At 34.3% G+C, this 20870-nt stretch overlaps 3 protein-coding genes and 1 long non-coding RNA gene across 7 annotated transcripts; 2 read left to right on the forward strand and 2 right to left on the reverse strand.

Moving 5' to 3' along the window:
• The first annotated feature begins 3750 nt into the window (after positions 1 to 3750).
• LOC111312762 (beta-galactosidase 5-like) lies at positions 3751 to 9038 on the forward strand. Its single transcript, XM_022913347.2, has 18 exons — positions 3751 to 4054; positions 4143 to 4238; positions 4350 to 4462; positions 4621 to 4687; positions 4956 to 5048; positions 5239 to 5382; positions 5528 to 5616; positions 5708 to 5813; positions 5910 to 5997; positions 6242 to 6360; positions 6477 to 6641; positions 6747 to 6925; positions 7218 to 7327; positions 7441 to 7550; positions 7748 to 7855; positions 7957 to 8070; positions 8189 to 8391; positions 8544 to 9038. Exons 1-18 carry the CDS (start codon positions 3884 to 3886, stop codon positions 8653 to 8655), a joined length of 2187 nt encoding a protein of 728 aa, XP_022769082.1. The 5' UTR covers positions 3751 to 3883; the 3' UTR covers positions 8656 to 9038.
• A 39-nt stretch (positions 9039 to 9077) lies between these two features.
• Positions 9078 to 10223, reverse strand: LOC111310854 (thioredoxin H-type-like). 2 transcript variants are annotated; one of them, XM_089768795.1, is made up of 3 exons: positions 10074 to 10223; positions 9561 to 9681; positions 9078 to 9431 (listed from the first exon to the last, which is right to left on the reverse strand). In XM_089768795.1, the coding sequence occupies exons 1-3, from the start codon at positions 10151 to 10153 to the stop codon at positions 9282 to 9284; spliced, it is 351 nt and encodes a 116-aa protein (XP_089624921.1). In that variant the 5' UTR covers positions 10154 to 10223; the 3' UTR covers positions 9078 to 9281. The 2 variants fall into 2 exon arrangements, with proteins under 2 accessions (XP_089624921.1, XP_089624924.1); XM_089768798.1 differs by having other exon boundaries at positions 9561 to 9664; positions 10076 to 10206.
• A 2828-nt stretch (positions 10224 to 13051) lies between these two features.
• On the forward strand, positions 13052 to 14601 carry LOC149520615 (uncharacterized). Its single transcript, XR_016346696.1, has 2 exons — positions 13052 to 13932; positions 14037 to 14601. It is a non-coding gene; the product is annotated as an uncharacterized LOC149520615 (long non-coding RNA).
• A 345-nt stretch (positions 14602 to 14946) lies between these two features.
• XBCP3 (xylem bark cysteine peptidase 3) lies at positions 14947 to 18956 on the reverse strand. 3 transcript variants are annotated; one of them, XR_016346701.1, is made up of 7 exons: positions 18415 to 18956; positions 17301 to 17536; positions 17052 to 17192; positions 16541 to 16972; positions 16318 to 16425; positions 15416 to 15491; positions 14947 to 15266 (listed from the first exon to the last, which is right to left on the reverse strand). XR_016346701.1 is itself a non-coding variant. In XM_089768819.1 (6 exons), exons 1-5 carry the CDS (start codon positions 18830 to 18832, stop codon positions 16330 to 16332), a joined length of 1323 nt encoding a protein of 440 aa, XP_089624945.1. In that variant the 5' UTR covers positions 18833 to 18956; the 3' UTR covers positions 14947 to 15266; positions 16318 to 16329. The 3 variants fall into 3 exon arrangements, 2 of the variants coding, with proteins under 2 accessions (XP_089624945.1, XP_022769083.2); XM_089768819.1 differs by lacking the exon at positions 15416 to 15491; XM_022913348.2 differs by lacking the exons at positions 14947 to 15266; positions 15416 to 15491 and having other exon boundaries at positions 16095 to 16425; positions 18415 to 18955.
• Positions 18957 to 20870: the final 1914 nt, after the last annotated feature.

The raw sequence follows: 20870 nt of genomic DNA on the forward strand, positions 1-20870 counted from the left end.
CGACATCTTTATGATTGATATTGATTTTCCAATGGAATAGAGCCACGTGAAAGCCTTAGGTTGAAAGTTGCCACGTCTGACAAGTTAGGAATACACGGCCTACCAAATTTAATGGATTTCATTGGGCTCGGAACCACTGGAGGTTCAATTCAGGCCTCCCTCAATCCAGTATAACCTCTCCAAATATGTAAAGGATTTTTTTTTTTTTTACTGTAAATGATTTTAGGTATCACTCAATATGTTTTTTTTTTTTTTTTAAAGCGATTCAAATAAATTTATTTATATTAGATTTAATAAATTTATAAAAATTTATCTTCTCACTATCTTCTAACAAATTTGAATTCAAGAATAACATAAGAACAAAACACCAACCTCTCATATTCTTAGTTTCTTACCCATGGATTAAAGCGCAAAAAAAGAAAAAGTGCAGTCCAATGGCATTTCCTCTGTGGGCCTCATATTACATCACAGCAAGCAAGTGCTCACGTAAGCAAGATGAAAATTGAAAAGAGCAAGTGGACATGAATTTAACTTTGTACTATTTTTGTTGGACAGCAAATTGAGTTTCATTTAAGCACTGAAAATAAAAGAGTGAATTTTTCTTTTTGGGTACAAATAAATATGTATTTTACATTTTATTTCTTGAAACATTACCTAAAAATCACATTAATTATCCTTTTTACACGTTTAAAAATAAACTATTATTACTTGCATAATATTTAATCTTGATCACCTTACTCAAAGATCAAAATTCTGATTCTCCCTTCTTCAAATAAAAAAAAAAAATGAAATATCAATCTCTCATTTCCATGAACTCATGTAATTCTTATCCACTAATTCATGCTATACATGAAAGGAGAGTAAGAAGTGTCCAAATTGTCTATCAAATTAAAGCGGATGGCAGTTGCCAAGTTCAACTCATGCATGTCAGGTCTGGTAGCTAGGGTTCACTTAGGTAGCTAATTAAAGAGCAACAACCTAAAATAAGTTGAACATTAATAAAGCATATGACCCCTGCAAAACCATTCTTCAGTTGAGTTTGTTTCAATGGTGTCATACCCAACTCAACTGTATTGGGGACTAATCAAGAACTGTGATATAAATCCATTGGCCAAAGCTCGAATTAAGTGCATGAAAATGATCAAGGTGAAGACTGAAGAGCACGCCTAAGTAGGAAAAACCCTGATTGAAAACAGGGCCTAAACATACTTCACGTGATCCAAGGATCGCGGTAAGCTGTAAGCAATGCACTTGAAAAGGCTGTGTTGATCATTTGCGATTATCGAAGTGGACAAATATTTCGAAAATAAAAAGGAAAAAAGACAAATATATTTCTTTAATATGTTGCTTGCACCGACGTAAACGGAACGGAGATCTAGCGGAACACAGCTTCATGCATTGATTAAAGACCTTGAAAATGGAGAGAAACAAACGGCGCATGAACGGTGTCCTGGTGCTCATCACATAAAGTAGCAAAAAGGCCCCCACCTTCTCTCATTTGCCATTTCGTTTCATCGCCAAGTCGCCATCATCATCATCATCACTTTTATTATTGATTGATTAATCGAATTAAAGACTTTGGTTAAACGTCGTCAAACTTCACTATGTATTATCTTCCACCAATCGTTTCTGGACAACCTTTTTTAATGATGATAATAATAGGTTAAGCATCCATCAATCACAATCAAGACTTTAAAAAACTATCGGATTTGTAAAGGTTAAAAATAAAACAGAGATGAAAATGTTAATTTGATTCATAATGAACCAAATTATAGTAAGGTTCGAGCTAGTAATTGTAAAGAAAAAAAAAAGGAAATGATATTCCGATTGGATATAATTGTTCATTGCCCGACAGTTACTCTAATTAATTCTTTTAGTTGAGCAGTCATATAACAACAATACACGAAACTACAAATATTTGGTAACAGGACCCCAGGAAAATGGCAAATATCAAATACTTATTAACAATTAGATTTTTAGTTTCAATTATCAGAATTTAATTCTTTTATAAAAAAATTTTAATCTAAAAATAAAATAAATAATTATAAATATTAAAATTTGGTTTTGACTTCCTGATTGTTAATACTCATAAGTAATAATTCCTTAGACAAATCGGCAAAGAGAGATAATACAAAGCTTGTGTATCTAGCATGGGTATTAATTATTAGCTATGTAGCTAATTAATGGAGTTTGAAGTTTGAACATATTCAAACAAGGACCCGTTGTCTTAGGGTTATGTCATCTGGGCCAACCCTTTCTTCCTTCCCTTTGAAATATCGTAGACGACAGAAGTAAAATGTTCAGGCATTTTTTAAAATTTGCATAAGAGACGGTGCACATGGGCAGGGAAGGTGGTCATGATTAACCAATCCACGTTGCTTTTTAAACCGGTCTTAACCTAAAAACATTTATTAAGTACATGTCTTGCACTTTCTTATGTTCTAAGCTAACTGTGTTTTAGGTCAAGATTCTTCTTTAAAGGGAGCAACAAGGAGACGAGAGAACATCAAAGAAGAAGTAAAGGAAGACGACAACTTTTCTTTATTCTGCAGTTAATCTGCTTCCATTTAGTACAGCTCAAAATGCAATGGATCCAAATCTGCTGCCATTCTTGATCCTGCAGAATTATGCCAAAAGAATGAACAAATATATCATGGGCAAATATAGAGGTGCCATTTTAATAATCAAGTACTGAAAGTAAAAATTTGGTCTAGCATTCATGAAAAACATGATAATATTATCGAAAGACATGAAAAAACCTTACGATAAAATTAAACCGTCATTGGTTTCATTTTTCAAATCAGCGAATAAAATGGCAAGACACATCACATGCCACCTGAGATAGACAAGATATTTAATTTAAGGGTGTGGTTGAGAAATTACATATTATTCAAAAAGGATCCTAAAATGGAAATAAAAGACAGAAAATTATTTGCACATGCATACACGATTCAAAGGGCCAATGGCAAAGGGTATTTCTCTATTATGATATTATTATCACATTTGGTATGAATTTTTATAGTATGGGCCAATTGGGATCAGATGCGATTTTATTCAAAACATAAAAAAGCATGAAAGCAATACATGGTGGACAATTATAATGTTGGGTTTTTTTTTTTTTTTTTGGGTAAGATATATAAGTATTAGATATAAATATGAAAAATATACAAACATAAATGGAAAAACAAGGCAAATGCTTTATTAGCACAAAACTATGAATTGCTTCCTTTAATTATCATTAAGTATTTTGTCTGTATCTAATAATTTAAACTTCATACTTTTATTTTTTATTTACAAAAAAGGCACTTTAAAAAGACAAAAATTATAAATACTAATATTTAAATTTATTAAATAATATTATTTTTAAAAAATAATTATACAAGAGTCAAATATCTTTATTTATTAGTCCCAATAAACATGAAAGCGGTGAATAATAAATACTTCAAATTCCAAATTCAAACTTGGGAATGGAAACATAATTATACAAAGTTTAGGGTACAGTCACTGAATTTCCATTTCCTTCTCTCTTTTACCATGGGTCATGGCAATGTGTAATAATGGTTTGGACCGCCCTTTGTTTCCCGTTTCTTCCATTAAAGCTCCAACCTTTTTTCGTTTGGCTAGTAGTACTATTTCCCTCTCCATTATTTTGATGACTGAAAATGAATAGGACTCTTCCACGAATTTTTAACTGGAAGTAACAACCATACCCCAAGTACAGATAAAAAACAGCAAACCTGATGAGATCTCAATGTGAACTGAGAACAATGCTGGTTCCAGAGTAGCAGATCAGTGTTTTGCCAACTTCTCTCTCACTTCACTTATTTAAGTTCTTCTTGTTGTTTTCAAAATTTCCCTCCAAGTTCATTGTTATTGAAGGGAAATGGAAACTAGCTCAGTTTCCAAGCTGTTGATTTTGTTCTTCACAGCCTTGTTAGTGAATTCTAGGCTGCTCCAGTGCAGCATTACCTATGATAAGAAAGCTATTCTCATTAATGGACAAAGGAGAATCCTCATCTCCGGTTCCATCCATTATCCCAGAAGCACCCCTGAGGTGATTTGTCGTTCACTCTTTTCATTTTTTTATATTTCCCTTGAAAACAACAAGGACTGATTTTTAGATTTCTTTCTTTTGGATGTAGATGTGGGAGGATCTTATAAAGAAGGCTAAAGATGGGGGCTTGGATGTCATAGACACCTATGTCTTTTGGAATGGCCATGAACCTTCTCCTGGCAATGTACTATCTTAGATCTCAACTGGGTCATCCTTGAATTATGTGTTCTTTCAGTTCACTTCTTTAACATTTCAGTTCCTTCTTTTGGTTTTCTCTGTTTTTGGGATGGTATAGTATAATTTCGAGGGCAGATACGACCTGGTACGGTTTATTAAGACAGTGCAAAAAATGGGACTATACCTTCATCTTCGCATTGGACCTTATGTTTGTGCAGAGTGGAATTTTGGGTACTTACTATTTTTATTATCCTTCCCTTTTCGGTTAAAAGAAAATTTTTTTAACTTTCTTAGCATATTTAAGAGTAACTGCTTGATAAAAGATGTGGTTCCTTGCTTCCTGGATTGAATGCTGGATTTGATTGGCTTACATTCTCTTTCTGCTACAGAGGATTTCCTGTCTGGCTTAAGTATGTTCCTGGTATCAGCTTCAGAACAGATAATGAGCCCTTCAAGGTGTTTTCTTTTTTCTCCTTTCAATTTTTAAACCTTTTTGTTCTGTTTTTGTTTTTTTTTTTTTTATCAATTTTGTCTGTTCTATGAATTTCTTCACTAAAATGGAAAAATCCGAAAGAAAGGAGAAAGATTCCCTTTCAATGTGAAGAAGAAAGTTAGAAAAGCAAGTAAAATGAAATTGGAGAAGTCAAAAAGTTAATAGGCTTTTAAGTAATTCTAATTTTTTTTCTCTTTTGTTTTGTTTTGTGTTATTTTTTTTTCCCCACAGAGGGCAATGCAAGGATTTACCCAGAAAATTGTCCAAATGATGAAGAATGAAAAACTTTTTGCATCACAGGGTGGCCCCATCATCCTCTCTCAGGTTTGAGATTCTTGATTTTTGGCATTTATGATTTCTAGTGAAATTTTGGTTTGCTCAAATTAGCTAGGATTTGGCTTTCAGAAAGATAAGAGATGGAAGGATGCTAAGAGCCTAAACTGCCAAAAACAATCGATGCTTTGGTCTGAATTACTATTTATGTTAATTCTTTTAGATTGGTTCATTTGTGCAGATTGAGAATGAATATGGCCCTGAGAGTAAGGCACTTGGAGATGCTGGTCATGCATACATTAATTGGGCTGCAAAAATGGCTGTTGAACTGGATACTGGAGTCCCATGGGTAATGTGCAAGGAAGACGACGCCCCAGATCCCGTGGTAAACTGTCTCACTCTCTCCCCTTCCCTGATTTTGCCTTGTTGTCCAATGATTTACCTTTTAATTCAACCAGTTTTCCTCTTAATTGAATTTCATGTGGTCTCAAAAGACCCTGACTCCGTTATCCTTCACATCTTGAATACAGATAAATGCATGTAATGGCTTTTACTGCGATGCATTCTCTCCCAACAAACCTTACAAGCCTACATTGTGGACTGAGGCTTGGAGTGGCTGGTGAGTAATTTCTTTGCCAACCCTTCAGAATGAATGTAAAGTTAATATGCTTATTTGTGTATCTAATATTTGTTCACTCAAAAATGAGAAGGTTTACAGAATTTGGTGGCACAATTCACCAGCGCCCAGTTGAAGACTTGGCATTTGCCGTTGCTCGTTTCGTACAAAAGGGTGGCTCATATATTAATTATTACATGGTTAGTTGCCATGTTTATTTTGGTTTAATTGAAAAAGACTCATGGTACAAGCAACAAGTTTAAACTTACAGCTTGTGCTCTATGTGTTTTTTATAGTACCATGGAGGAACCAACTTTGAACGGACGGCTGGTGGACCATTTATTACAAGCAGTTATGACTATGATGCTCCAATTGATGAATATGGTCAGAAAACCGAGTTCATTCTCATTATATTGAAAACCATGAACTGTGAAACGCATTTAATTTTTTCACAATCTAAGCATGCCTTATCAGAATTTGACAGGAGCAATTGATTAATCCACAGATCTTTCTCATTTCCTTTTCTTACTTTTATGTTCTCATAGATCCTAACTTTTGTATATATAGCAACATATTATAGGGCTTTTTTCTTTGAACTCTTTGCGACTGACAAATTCACCTCGTTTAGGTTTAATCCGCCAGCCTAAATATGGTCATCTGAAGGAGCTTCATAGGGCTATAAAGCTATGCGAACATGCTTTAGTTTCCTCAGATCCTACTGTTACTTCCTTGGGAGCCTATCAGCAAGTAAGCTTTTTCTGTCAATAATTACATTTATTATATGTTGGAAGTAGGATAATTTGCAAAAAAAAAAAAAAACTTTCCAGTTTTCACTGATGATGTTAATAATGATTATTTTTCAGGCCCATGTATTCTATTCAAGGCAAGGAAGCTGTGCAGCTTTTATCTCTAATTACCATGTGAAATCTGCTGCTAGGGTGATGTTTAATAACAGGCACTACAATTTGCCACCTTGGTCCATTAGCATCCTTCCCGATTGCATAAATGTCGCATTTAACACTGCATTAGTAAGTAAATTCAGAGGCCCTATTTTAATGTAATTAAGGCGATTTTCTTTTAATCTTTTGATTTTCCTATGAAAATACTTATATAATTGTCCTATGTGCATCAAGGTTGGAGTTAAAACGTCACAGATCCAAATGTTGCCAGTGAACTCCAAGATGTTCTCATGGGCGAATTATGATGAAGACATTTCTTCTCTAGGGGAAAGTTCAAGAATCACAGCTCTTGGACTCTTGGAGCAGATGAATGTTACCAGAGATACTAGTGACTACTTGTGGTACACAACCAGGTGAGGCACCGCATTTTGATACACTTGAGGTTTATTGAGATCTTGAGAGAATGAGTTGGACCGACATATGAGGAAATTAGAGATGATCCATACTCAACAGCATATGCATATTTGATATCTACAGTTTAAATTAATTCACATGATGAAGTTTGTCAGACATAAATATTTATGCTTCTTGTATCTGTAAATCTGATGTATGTATAGTGCTTAAGGCAGTAGCCACAATAATATTTAATATAAAGTAGTCGAGGCAATATGCTAATAATTTCTACTTGTTTAAATTTCATTCCAGTGTTGACATAAGTCCGTCAGAATCATTTCTGCGGGGAGCACAAAAGCCCACTCTTAATGTGGATTCAGCTGGCCATGCTCTTCATGTCTTCATCAACGGACAGTTCTCAGGTATTTTGTGGATTTACTCATCAAGTAATATGATTGAAGTATACATTACATGGTGATAGCACTGTACTGTCATATATGCATAAGTCATGCTTAGGAATACGATAAAATCACAGGGTCAGCCTTTGGGACCAGGGAAAACAGGAGATTCACGTTTACAGGACCAGTGAAACTACGTGCTGGAACAAATCGCATTGCACTTCTCAGCATAGCGGTTGGATTGCCGGTTAGTTGCTGTTGACTATGCTTTGCAAATGTTAGCTAGCACATTTACAATTAGATCGGACTATTCCTTTACCTATGGATCCATCAGGACGGGGGCAAAGCAAGTGAACTGCACTTGTCCCAGCCAAAACTTTAAACTCACAACACTGTATGGTAAAGTTTCTCAATTACTAATACAAATTTTTGGTGGTGTTCAAGAATGTTGGACTGCACTACGAAACATGGAAAACAGGAATTCTAGGTGTTTTGTTGCATGGCCTGGACCAAGGACAGAAAGACTTGACCTGGCAGAAATGGTCATACCAGGTTTGAAAACTTGCATTCTTCTGCAAAAACTGCTATTTACCTGTTTCGATGATGCTTTATAAATGACAGAAGTTGGGCTCACCGAAGTTACCTTCAAACAGGTTGGCTTAAAAGGAGAAGCAATGAATTTGGTCTCTCCAAATGGAGCCTCATCCGTAGAATGGATCCGAGGTTCACTAGCTATACGGACTCGACAGTCTATGACATGGTATAAGGTAGGAAAGCTGAGGGGGCAAAGAAATGTAGGGGGTCTTTTTGGGTGGGGGTGTTGGGTTGGGATAAATAACTTTAGATTTTTTAGATGGAAGCTAAATCTTGGCTTGGATATTGCAGGCTTATTTCAATGCCCCAGGAGGAGATGAACCGTTGGCTTTGGATATGCGGAGTATGGGAAAGGGTCAAGTATGGATCAATGGACAGAGCTTAGGAAGATATTGGATGGCTTATGCAAAGGGTGACTGCGGTCCTTGTAGTTACTCGGGGACATTCCGACCTTCAAAGTGCCAGAGTGGTTGTGGCCAGCCAACGCAAAGATGGTATTATTCTCAAACTCCATAAATGACTAATCTTTCAATGTAGGGCTATGGTATTTAGCTCTAACTTCTTAGTATGCAGTTATCATAAAATACGATTATATTTAAATCCTCCTAAACTCTTATCTGACTTTTTTATAATCTGGATTTTTCAGGTATCACGTTCCAAGATCATGGCTAAAGCCAACACAAAATTTGTTGGTAGTGTTTGAAGAACTTGGCGGAGATGCATCAAAAATTTCCCTTGTGAGGCGATCAGTTTTATAAACATTGCTTAGACACAGTCATAAATAAGGGATGCAGCTGAGAAGGAGAAAATAAAAGAAGAGTAGAGTAGATATATGGGTGGATAAGATATTTCAGTTTCATTGTCTAAATGCTATTTCACCATCGTTAAATTGTGGCAGCAATATAAAGATTTTAGAATTAGGCAGCCGTCCTTAGATTTGGCATGGATGAATCCTCTGTAAAGTACCGAGTGACTACAGGCTAGCCGGTTGATATCTGAGTTTGAAATCCCACTTTTTGGCCTTCTCTTTCTATTGAGAGGAGTGCCAGAATCATTCTCAAAATGCCATGCAAGAAGCAATATTGTTCGACATTGTCAAGTGTGCTTTCAAGAAATGAATCATTCTAATTTCCAATTTTAATTTGCTATCGACGGTGGCAGTTCTTTGTAATGCACTGGATTCTACGCTCAGAAAATATTAGACTAACTTTAATATAAGATAGATCTCAAATTTAAACAAGGTCGGAAGCAGACAGTAGCCAAATGCAAATACAACGGCACGTTACTTAATATTTGCCCAGACAGACATCATTTATTATTTATTAAGTAAAACCATAGTTCCAGAAACAACTTCAAACTTCAAAGAGTCCGACTAAACGTCAATTCATGCCGTCTGCACTGAGTCGGAAGAATGCAAAGCTATTTTCTGATACAGTTCATCTTTCCTAGCACCCACAATCTTGTCAACTATGGTGCCTTCTTTCAGAAAGATCAAAGTTGGCATTGCCTCGATAGCCCAATCCTGAGCCACGGTCTGCCAAATACATGGAAATATTGTCAAGAAAATTTATTACTACTACTTACCATCCTCTGGTTGAGTCAAGTTAATAAAAATCAAAAGCTAATTACACACTTTATTAAGCAAAGGTTTTAAAGATCCTACCTTCAATTCATCCACATCAACCTTCAAGAATATGACTTGAGGCAGCTTCTTAGCAAGCTCTACCAGGACTGGTGTAATCAAACGGCATGGCCCACACCATGAAGCTGTGAAATCCACCACCACCAATCCAAACAACAATATGAGATAAATCGAAGTAATCACTAAACAACTGTTGTGACAATTAAGCACGGGATAGAATTTCAAGTCCAAATGTAAGATCGAATCAGGCAAACGAAAATCAAAGAATCTAAATCTTGAATTGAAATCAAACCGTGTTTTGCTATCAATTTTCAGTGATTAACCCAAGTTCTGTTTGCATTCACTGAATTACAATTGATGAATTAGAAGAAAAACAAAAAGCATACCCATTTCAAACAAACAAAAGGTACGAAAAAGAGAAGTAAAGAAAACTCATTTTCCAACAATCTCACAAACATAAAGTTCTAGTTAATCCAAAGAACGAACAGATTTTTACCGCTTTCTTTAGTTAATCCAAAGATAGAATAGATTTTTACCAGTTTCTTGGACGCGTTTGCCAACTGGAGCTGCTCGTTCCATGAATCAACAGTGTGGCAGCCGATTACTTCCGCCATTGTTTTCCCTTCCTTTCGATATCGAAGCTGAAATGATCGAAAAAGCAGTAATTACCTAAAGCAACGCGGCGATTCCTTATATAGACGAATTTAGAGACTTATTACGAGAATGCCATTCGTAATGCTCTGGAAACACATCACGCATTCTCCCATGTAAGCGAAGCAAAATTTTTGTGATCAACGGTGATAATAGTTCCACGTAGGACCCTTTCGAATTTGGATAAGGACGCGACACTACCTGGCGGCGCGGGATGACGGTAAAAAAACGTAATGATTTACGCAAGCCGAAGCTAGAGCCCAAAACTTGTTAAAAACCTTTTTTATTGTGTTTTTATTGGGTTGGAGTCAGGCTTAACTCTTAAGAAGCCCAATCCCATAACATTAGACCATCAGCTATGATCGGTCGGGTTCGGTATAGATGGTGTTTTTCTAATACAAATATTATATTTATTTATTTTTTCCTCAAATTGGGTTTTAATATGTTAAATTCTTTAAAAATATATATGAAATAATTCGACTCTTATATGATTATGTGTTAATATAAGAATATGAAAATCTTGTGGCCTGACATATTATTATCCATTTTAATTGGTAGTTCCGAATATTATATAAGGGTCTTTTTTTTTTTTCTTTTTTGAAATAATATAAGGGTTTTATATGCAAAGCAATTGTAAATTTATCATTAAATTGGAAATAGGAAGGGAAATGAACAAAAGTTAGAAGTGGGATTGAAAGATGGACCATCTAAAAAGGGTTATGTTTCTTTTTCATAATGTTAAAATGATAGATTATATTACTTTTGCACCTATAATTGTACAAAAAATATATATATAGGGATTTTCCAGACCCTTTTTGCTTTAATATATATATATATATATATACACATGATTAAGACTATTTCATTTTTGTTTGAATTTAATTTCTTTAAACGTTTTTAAAAATGTAATCTTTCACATTAAAATTTTATTTTTAAAGTGTTTCTCACAAAAATTGAATAATAAGAAACAAATAAAAAAATTTTTTTAATTGTTGAAAATTGATGCCTAAACTTAACGAAGTTTTGTAATGCTGATAATTACGGTTTGGAGTAAGATTTGAATCAAGTTATTGAAAAGGAAACGAGTTTTATATTTCAATCAAGTTGGGAGAAAGATTGTATGTAATTATCTTCAAGAACGTTTCAAAACCAGTAATACTATGACTATGATACCATTTGACCCCATTCTTCCCCTTGAATTACATGGGTTGGAATCGTTGGTCGAATTATGCAAAGAATCTCTCTCCATTATCCCAAAATTTTATAACCAATGCAACCCCACCGAAAATGAACCATGAAACAGCAAGCACCACCATCCTAATTGTCCAAAGGAAATTCAAGTCCAAAATTTAACACACGTGCCACAAAAATCCAGACAGCGCAACTCCTACGTGGGATCCTCCGATCCACATTTCACACGCACTAGATTTTCCCAAGCTTTTACAGAAGACAATAATAATATTCTTAAAATAAAAATTAGTTTCCTGTTTTCTTCAACGAATGGGAAAGTAGTGGTAAGTACTCATTTTTAGGATTTCTTTTTATTTATGTAATTATTTTTTCACTTACGCAAAACATCGAACAGTTTCTGGTGTTTTCTCAATGGCTCTCCCTCAGCTAATCCCCTCCCATTCTTCATCTTCGCTCACTCACCAACCTCTGATAAACCCCAAAGCAGCCAATCCTTCTCTTTTAAACCCTAAATTGAAGCCCTTTTCAAAGTCATCTTCTCGCTCTCAATCGCGCAGATTCCATAGGCTCAACTCCCTCCAGTGTTCCGCTTCCTCTTTCCCCGAGAAACACCACAGTAATCCTCCTAAACCAGACGACGTCGCAGAGCTCCCTCTATTTCCTCTTCCCTTAGTTCTCTTCCCCGGCGCTATCCTCCCACTACAGATCTTCGAGTTCCGTTACCGCATTATGATGCACACGCTCCTCCACACCGACCTCCGCTTTGGCGTAATTTACTCCGACACCGTCTCCGGCACCGCAGACGTCGGATGCGTCGGCGAGATAGTCAAGCACGAACGTCTCGTCGATGACCGCTTCTTCCTCATTTGTAAAGGCCAGGAACGGTTCCGTGTCACCAACATCGTCCGTACGAAGCCGTATCTCGTCGCGGAAGTCAACTGGCTCGAAGACCGACCCTCCGGCGACGAAGATTTAGAAGGATTAGCCAATGAAGTGGAGAGTTACATGAAAGACGTGATTCGGTTGTCGAATCGGCTTAACGGGAAACCGGAAAAGGAAGCGCAGGATTTGAGGAGGAACCTATTTCCGACGCCGTTTTCTTTTTTTGTAGGGAGCACATTCGAAGGGGCGCCTAGAGAGCAACAAGCTTTGCTGGAGTTGGAAGATACGGCGGCCAGGTTAAAAAGAGAGAAGGAAACTTTAAGGAACACTCTCAATTACTTGTCCGCCGCATCGGCTGTGAAAGACGTGTTCCCCTCTTCATGACGAGGAATTTGAGTGAATTTAAGCGAACTTTGTTGAGAATTTGGTGAATATATAGACGTTTTTGATGCATAATTTGTTATGCACGAATCTGTAAATTGTTGATATGGAATCTCTGCTTGTTTTTTACTACTAGTTGTTAGAATCTTGGATGAATTATTATTGCACAAAAGCAAGTCTTTTTGGATATGTCTTGTTCTTTATTATATTGCATCTTGTTGGATTCTTAAGCTTGGAGTGGATTGAAGGGAAATAAAAACTAGCTCAGTTTCCAAGCCGTGGATTTTGTTCTTCACACACTTTGTTAGTGTGTTCTACGCTGATCCATCGCAGTATGGACAAAGGAGAATTCTCATCTCTGGCTCCATTCATTATTCCAGAAGCCCCCGAGGCCTGAAGTGATTGTCTTTCACTCTTTTTTTTTCCCCTTGAAACCACAAAAAAAAAAAAAAAAGAACGGAGTTTTTTGGGTTTTTTTTTTGGATTTAGATGTGGCAGTATCTTACAAAGAATGCTAAAGAATAAAGATGGAGGCTTGGATGTCATAGACACATGTCTTTTGGAATGGTCTTGAACCTATCGCATATTTATAGCAATGAATTTTGCTATCTGCTTTCTAAGTCATACCAAATCATATGATAAAATCAGAGTCAGCCTCTGCGACTGGGGAAAACCAGAGATTCAGATTTTCCAGACCAGTGAACCTACAAGCGGGAACAAATCACTTTGCACTTGTTAGCATAGTTGTTGGATTACTAGTTAGTTGCTCTTGACCATAATGTTAACTGCTAGCAGATTTGTGATTTGAGATCAGGCCTTTCCTTTACCCTATGGATTCATTAGGATGGGGCAGAACTAAACTTGTTCCAACCAAAGCCTTAGGCTCAAATCATTTTTCAACTACTGGTACAATTTTGTTGTGGTTTAAAGAATGTTGAACTGCTTTATGAGACATGGAAAAAGAGAATTCTAGGTATTTTCTTGCATGGCGTTGACCTAGGAAAGAAAGACTCGACATTGCATACATGGTCAAACCAGTTTTGACAACTTGCATTCATCTGCAAAAATTATGATTTACCTGTTTCGCTGATGCTTTATAAATGCCAGAAGAAGCTAGTTAGGCTCTCAGAATTACTTTCAAACAGTTTAAAGGGAGAAGTGATGAATTTGGTGTGTCTAATGGACCTAATCCTATTGAATGGATCTGAGTTTCACGATCTACACGGAGTTGGCAGTCTGACATAGTTAGTATAAGGTAGTAAAGCTGATCGGGCAAGGGAATGGCAAGGTGATGAATAAGGGGATTTTTCTTTCTGTTTTTGGATGTGTGTGATAAATGACTTTGGATTTTTAGTTGGTGTCAGAAGCTAAATCTTGGCTTGGATGTTGCAGATTTATTTCAATGCCCCAAGAGGCGATTAACCATTGGCTTTGTATATGCGTAGCATGGGAAAGGATCAAGTATGGATTAATGGGCAGAGCTCAGGAAGATATTGGATGGCTTATGCATAGGGTGACTGCAGCAGGTGTTATTCAGGGACATTCTAACCTCCAAAGTGCCAGAGTGGTTATTGCCAGCCAATCCAAAGTTGGTATCGTTCTTAAACCGTATAAATGACTAAGCTTTTAGTGTAGGGCTATGAAATTTAGCTTTGACTTCTCATCGTGCAGTTAGCATAAAAAAAGATTATATTTGAATCCTCCTGAAGTCTTATCTGACTTATCTTCTGGATCTTTTATGGAGTCTTTGAAGAACTTGACGGAGATGCATAAAAGAAATCTCTTGTGAGGAGATCAGTTTATGAAAATTATCAAGACATTGTCTAGAGATGGCAACGGGTCGGATTGAGACGAATTTTTGTTCGTTTCGAACTCGATCCGACTTTTAAACATGTAAAACTCGAATTCGATCTTATAATTTTTTATTATTTTTATATTTGAATCCGATTTGATCGGATATTATATAAAATCATATTCGATCAGACCCAAAATTAATAAAATATTATTTTTAATATAAATATAAAATTAAATATATATAAATATATATAAATAATTATAAAATTATTTTTATATATATATCGGGTCGGGTAATGTTGAGTTTACCTAAAACTCGATCCTGATCTGATCTTGATTTTTTTTCTATATCGCTCGATCTGATTCGATATCCAATTTTTAAAAAACCAAAAAAATCGATCATAAAAAATTAAATCGAATCAAAATTCATCGATTTCGAGTTTTTTTGCTTTCTCAAATTGTCACAGCTCAGGAAGCTGGGAAGTAGAAACTTAAAAAAGAGTAAAGATAGAGGTGGAGAAGATATTTCAATTTCATTGCCTAAATGCTTTTTCGCTACTGTTTAACTGTAGCTGAAAATGTAAAGGCTTTAGAAACAACTACAACCGCACATCATTTGGTATCTATCCAAGAGACATTCTAGTTTCAGAAAACAACTTCAGACTTCAAAGGGTAGAATTAAACGACGATTCATGCTTTCTGCATATGTAAGGTTATTTTCTGCTCCAACTCATCTTTCCTTACATCCACAACCCTGTCAACTATAGTGCCTTATCTCATAAAGATAAAAAGTTGGCTTTGCCTTTATAGCCCAATCCCGAGTCACAACTGCAAAACACAAGAGAATATCGTCAGAAAATTTATTACTATTCACCACTCTCTGCTTGAGTCAAGTTAATATATAAATCAAAAGCTAGTTAAACACTGTATTTAAGCAAAGGCTTAATAGATCCGACTTTTAGTTCATCCACATCCACCTTCAAGAATATGAGATTGGGCAGCTTCTTAGCAAGCTCTCCCATGCAAGAAAACGGCATGGCCCGCCCCATGAAGCTGTGAAATCAACCACCACCTATCTAAGTAAATCTTTTCTTAAAGTATGATACTGCTTTTTAATTAATCATAAAAACAGGATAAAAATGCATAAGAGGTTGGTGAATGATAGGGAAGTCCAAAGACTACTCAGTAAACCTTGAATGCGAGTAACACGTGACGGCATTCTCGTATGTATGTGACGCAACATTTACGTGGTCACCGGTGACAATAATTCCGTGTAAAGGGATCTAATGGTCCTTTTGAGTTTGGACAAGGTCATGAAGAGGGCTAATGGCAGTGCGTCCGTGCTTGTTTTGCTTTCAGTTGGGCATACGTGAAAAAACGTCATGCTTTAAGAAAGCCCAAGCCAAAGCCCAAGACTTGTTAAAAGCCTATCATTTTTTGCTATCGGATTAACCTCCGGCTTCTGAAGCTCAACATTATGATATTGTAATTTAACTTGGGCCGTTAACTATACCCATTTTCTTCTTTTTTTCTTATTCTCGTTATTGGTTTTGGCTAATATATAGAGCCTTTAACATCTCTTTAGACTAGGCTGCCACCGGGTACTAAAATGTTCAAATTAAAAAATAAAAAATTATTTTGAATAAAGCCGTGAAATAACTAAAAATAATCCTCAATTTGTAGTAATCTTTTAGAAAACCTCCAAACCTCCTTCTGCCACCAGTATAAAAACTGGTAAAGAAAGGCAAGATTCTGTTGAACAATAAATGTTCAGCCAATCAATTTCAAGGCTTCAGAATGCTCAACAAATGATTACATGGATATAATCTCTATGGTATAAAGATGAAACTTGAACAGCAGTTTATGGAAAATGTCTTACAGCTCAACTTCATTAAATCAAATTCTCAACAACGGACCACCAACGGTTGAACTTCCTAGAAGCCTGCCTCTTATCAAATGTTTCCATTCTAGTAGCATTTCCAATACGCTGTAAGCACAAGATATTCATTAGTCTAGACTTTAAAACCTTCTATCATGCCATACTTTGATTATTTAAGATATCGAAGTTCAGTGTCTAATGGAAAAAAAAGGTTCATGCTAACCTTGAGGCACTGATTCTTTTTTGTATCACAAACAGGATAGTCATGAGGACAACAGTGCCGATTGTCCTTGCAACAAACAGCAGAATCCAATTCGCAACATTTCCAAGAAAAACACATTCCAAATACGCGATGTGTACAGCAACAAGTTTCCCCGGCTGAACAGTAAGTAAAAAGATTGCACTTAGTCGGTCCTGGTGGAGGTGGAGGAGGTGGATTTGGACTAGTCTTTGTTGGATATGAAGCCAGCATGTTAATGCCACAAATCCCTTCAGAATTGCCACCATTACGTATCATGTGAATATAACCATTCATTCCCCAACGTGTTCCCCATGAGTTCTTTACGATCCAATAATCCATTCCATTTTCTGAACCGTAACCTACAATTAACACAGCATGGTCCAAGGAATTTGAGCATGGACCAGTGAATATCCCCTGTCACATAAAAAACTGTTAATCAGAATGATAGTGGATCAGGGAAATGAAGCTTTCTGAGACGAGTATTAGGACTAACCTTGGAGTACAACTGAAATGCTCTCTCGCTCCCACATATACCTACACTCACAGGCTGAGTTGCCACTGCTTGTAATAGCTGTTTTTCATTATTTGCTGGTATATCAGTGTAACCATCAATTGTTACCACACGCCTTTTCAACTGCAATAAATAAGAAAAGTAGATATCAAAACTAAATTTACTGAATAAAAAGTTTAGTATGAGACTAACTTCTTGACAAAACTAAAAATTAGGGAACTGAAATATTACTTTTTCCTTGTTGCAAGTCTTTTCCTGAGTTTGGTATGGGTAATCTTCTTCAGTGTCTATTCCATGGTTATCAATGACAAATTGATAGGCATAATCCATCAACCCACCCTCACAGCCACTATTGTAAGATCTATCACAATCAACCAATTCTTGTTCAGATAGGCTCACAAGAGATCCTATGACAATTTTATTTATACCTTCCATAGCTCCAGTAGCTGAGAATGACCAACAAGCACCTATACAAGAACAATAATTAGACTTGTCTCTGTCTAATTTACATAAAACAGGCTCAATCTGCAACTTGTAACTCAAAATATAGCTTCTGATGTTGCCATGTATGACTTATGGTATTGGAATAACCTATTCATAATGATTTTATGCATTTAAATCCAAAACTTTGGGAAACAGGATATGTTTGGACAGATAAATTTATGAGAGTAAATTTATATTTAATTTTGCTATATAAATTGTATAAAAAGATAATTTCAAATTCAACACTAAATAGATATCCAACAAATTCATAAATTTGAAAATAATCACGATAGTCATATTTACCAATATCATATTACACACTTTATATTAAATTTAGAATCCAAATCATATCTTTTAAATTCAAGTTATCAAACTCAACCTAAAGGTGATGATCAAGAACCTTGAATTAACTTGAATAATTCAAAACCATAGGGATTGTTGTACACCTAAATCCCCTCAATATGGTAAATAAATTAAAAATGGAGGTTTCCAGTATCAATATTTCTTGCCTATGCATAGACTAACTGGTATAGAGCACTCTATTCAGACAAATTCCTTGGTCAGTGTTCAATTTTCTTAAATTTCATGATAACTAGAAAAAAAGAAGAAGCTATTTGATCTAGATCCAGCTCAAATCTAATCAATGCTTGTTAATTATCCAAAGAAAGAAAAGAAAACTGTGCTGGTCTCAAAAAAGCTTAAATTCATAAAGAAAAAGTAAAGCAATATACTAAAATTCAACATTGTTAACCCAAGAACAAAAGGCATAGTCATCAATCATCAACCCAACAAAATTGAAACACAAAAAAACACCATCCAAAACGAGTGAAGTAAAAGATTTCATAGCAAAACATTTGCATACCACAGCTCCCTTGATCTTTGACCTGGGTCACAGCCCCTTTCTTCCTCCAATCCAACGACTCTGGAATACCTCGAAGAAGGCCTGGCTCCTGAAGGTTTCGTTGTCTATGGTGATCAATGGCAGCAGCAGCAAAGAGACCCAAGCGGGAGGCCTTGAACTCGTGGTGAGTGAGATCAGCAAAAGCATTGAGAGCCAAAGTATAAGAAGAATTTGCCATATCATTGTGTTGAGTAACAAAGCCATAATTGTCTTCAAAGACTTTAATTCTGTAAGATTGTTCTTCTTCAGATGAGTACTTCTTACCATGTTCATCACACCAAGTTTCAAAGAGATGAGAGATATGAGAAGGAGAAGAAGCAAAAGAAAGGTCAAAGAAAAGCAGGAAAGATAACAGAAAAGAAGCACCAAAGGGTTCCATCTTTTGTTGTGAGAAAAAGAAGGGTGTTTCGGGTTTTTTCAATGGTATATATTTGCTAGCCTAGAAATGTGGGCATCCAAAGAGGAAGTGAGAACATGGCTTGCTTTGAGCGAAACTGGATAGGAAATTGTCCTAAAACGACCCAGCTCCTAAATTCTTGCAATGTCCGACTGTTGAAAGATGGCCCCGTGAAAAATGATTTTTAAAAAATAATTTTTAAATTTTTAAATATTTATTTAATAAAAATTTGATTGATCAATAAAAAATTATTTATTGTTTAATAAAAAATAAAATTATTTTTAAAAAAATTATCTTATGAATTTAAAAAAATTATTTGTCAACAGTTTTGAACATAATTTTATTTATGAATAATATATTATTAATATAATATATTAATAAATAATATATTAATAAATATTATTATAAATAAATATTATAATAATATATTAATACTAATAAATATTATTAATTTAATTAATAAATATATTAATAGATAATATTATATGAATAAATAATATAATATCAATATTATATATTAATAAATAATATAAAAAATAAAAAATTATTTTATTTTAATTTTTTTATATTAACATAATATTTTAGTATTAAATATTATTATTAAAATGTAATTATTTTTTAATATTAATAATTTTAATAATAAATAATTTCAATATATTTTAATAATAAATAATTCTTAATATTTTAATAATTATATAAATATTATTTTTTAAAAAAATATTTTAAAAAATAACCAAACAATAAAATTATGAAAATATTTTTATTAATTTATTTAAATAATAAAAAATCTTTTTTAATTGAAAAAATATAAATATTTTTTAAAACTTATTTTTTAATACTGTTTTCAGCAAAACAAACGAATCTAAAATTACTATATACTTAGATCCAGTGAATTCCAATGCGTGGGGGCATGTGTTTGTCGGTTTGTTCATGATATTTTTTGCACGCTTATGCATTTCTCAATATATGTCGTTTGTTCGCTGTTCATTAGAGCAATTGACAGGCGACAAGCTAAAGGATCTGTTTGTCTGCAATCAAGATCGTTTAAGCTCCGTATAAGTCATAACCTGTTCGAAAGTTGTTAACCGAAAGAATAAATGTTAGGAATAATCAGTTCACTGTCATACTCCTTTTGGCTCTCCATAACTAAAAAGAATTAATTGAAGAGCTAGATTTTAAGAAAATTAAAAAGAAATTTGGGTAATTTTTTTATATAAAAGAGATGCAAAAAAAATTTATAAATATTAAATTTAAAAATTTAAAAATATTTAACATCATATTTTAAAGATTATTATATAAATTAATTAAACTACTCAATTATTTTATCTTTTTAACTTGATCTTGGTTAAAGATGATAACGGGTCAAGAAATGGTAGGTTTTTGTTCGTCTTGAACTCGATTCGATTTTATATTTGTCAAAATTTAAATTCGATCTGATCAAAATTTTTTATTTTTTTAATACTTGAATCGAATCGAATCTAATATTATATAAATCGTACCCGATCAGACTTGAAATTAATAAAATATTATTTTTTAAATATAAATATTTAAATATATAATTATATAAAATATATAAATAAAAAATTAACTTAAAAATTATTTTTATATAATATCTAATTGGGACGGGTTTGTCTAAAACTTGAACCCGATTTTTTTTTAACGTTATTCGATCCGACTTGAAATCCAATTTTGAAAAAAAAAAACGATCCTATAAGATCAGGTCGGGTCGAAATCTGCTATGAATGAGTTGGATTGACCACTCTAATATTGGTATACAAATTCATTGATTGTTTAATTATACAAATAAAAATAATTATAAAAATAAGTTTTATTCATGGGATAATCATCTTATCCAAAAAAATTGAATACAAATTCTCCTTTACGGTAGACTTGATTTAGCCCATGTAAGAAATGCAATTAATAATGTAAGCAAATGAGTAATTTATGAATATTATTTTTTTTATTTGAGAAAAAAAAATTGATCAATTCAAATGTCATGCATCAACTATTAAATTAAATG

The sequence above is a fragment of the Durio zibethinus genome, chromosome 1 (genome assembly GCF_047325235.1).
Source record: "Durio zibethinus cultivar Kanyao isolate XHJ-2024 chromosome 1, ASM4732523v1, whole genome shotgun sequence".
Lineage (NCBI taxonomy): Eukaryota > Viridiplantae > Streptophyta > Magnoliopsida > Malvales > Malvaceae > Durio > Durio zibethinus.

Coding starts and splice junctions, on each gene's coding strand:
- LOC111312762 (XM_022913347.2), top strand. CDS start 3,884: ATGGAAACTAGCTCAGTTTCCAAGCTGTTGATTTTGTTCTTCACAGCC. Junction 4,463..4,620: donor TGTGCAGAGTGGAATTTTGG/GTACTTACTATT, acceptor TTTCTGCTACAG/AGGATTTCCTGTCTGGCTTA. Junction 5,617..5,707: donor ACTGAGGCTTGGAGTGGCTG/GTGAGTAATTTC, acceptor AAAAATGAGAAG/GTTTACAGAATTTGGTGGCA.
- LOC111310854 (XM_089768795.1), bottom strand. CDS start 10,153: ATGGCGGAAGTAATCGGCTGCCACACTGTTGATTCATGGAACGAGCAG. Junction 9,682..10,073: donor AACGCGTCCAAGAAACTGGT/AAAAATCTATTC, acceptor GTTTGGATTGGT/GGTGGTGGATTTCACAGCTT. Junction 9,432..9,560: donor TTGATGTGGATGAATTGAAG/GTAGGATCTTTA, acceptor TGTATTTGGCAG/ACCGTGGCTCAGGATTGGGC.
- XBCP3 (XM_089768819.1), bottom strand. CDS start 18,832: ATGGAACCCTTTGGTGCTTCTTTTCTGTTATCTTTCCTGCTTTTCTTT. Junction 17,193..17,300: donor AGACTTGCAACAAGGAAAAA/GTAATATTTCAG, acceptor TATTTATTGCAG/TTGAAAAGGCGTGTGGTAAC. Junction 16,973..17,051: donor CATTTCAGTTGTACTCCAAG/GTTAGTCCTAAT, acceptor TTTATGTGACAG/GGGATATTCACTGGTCCATG.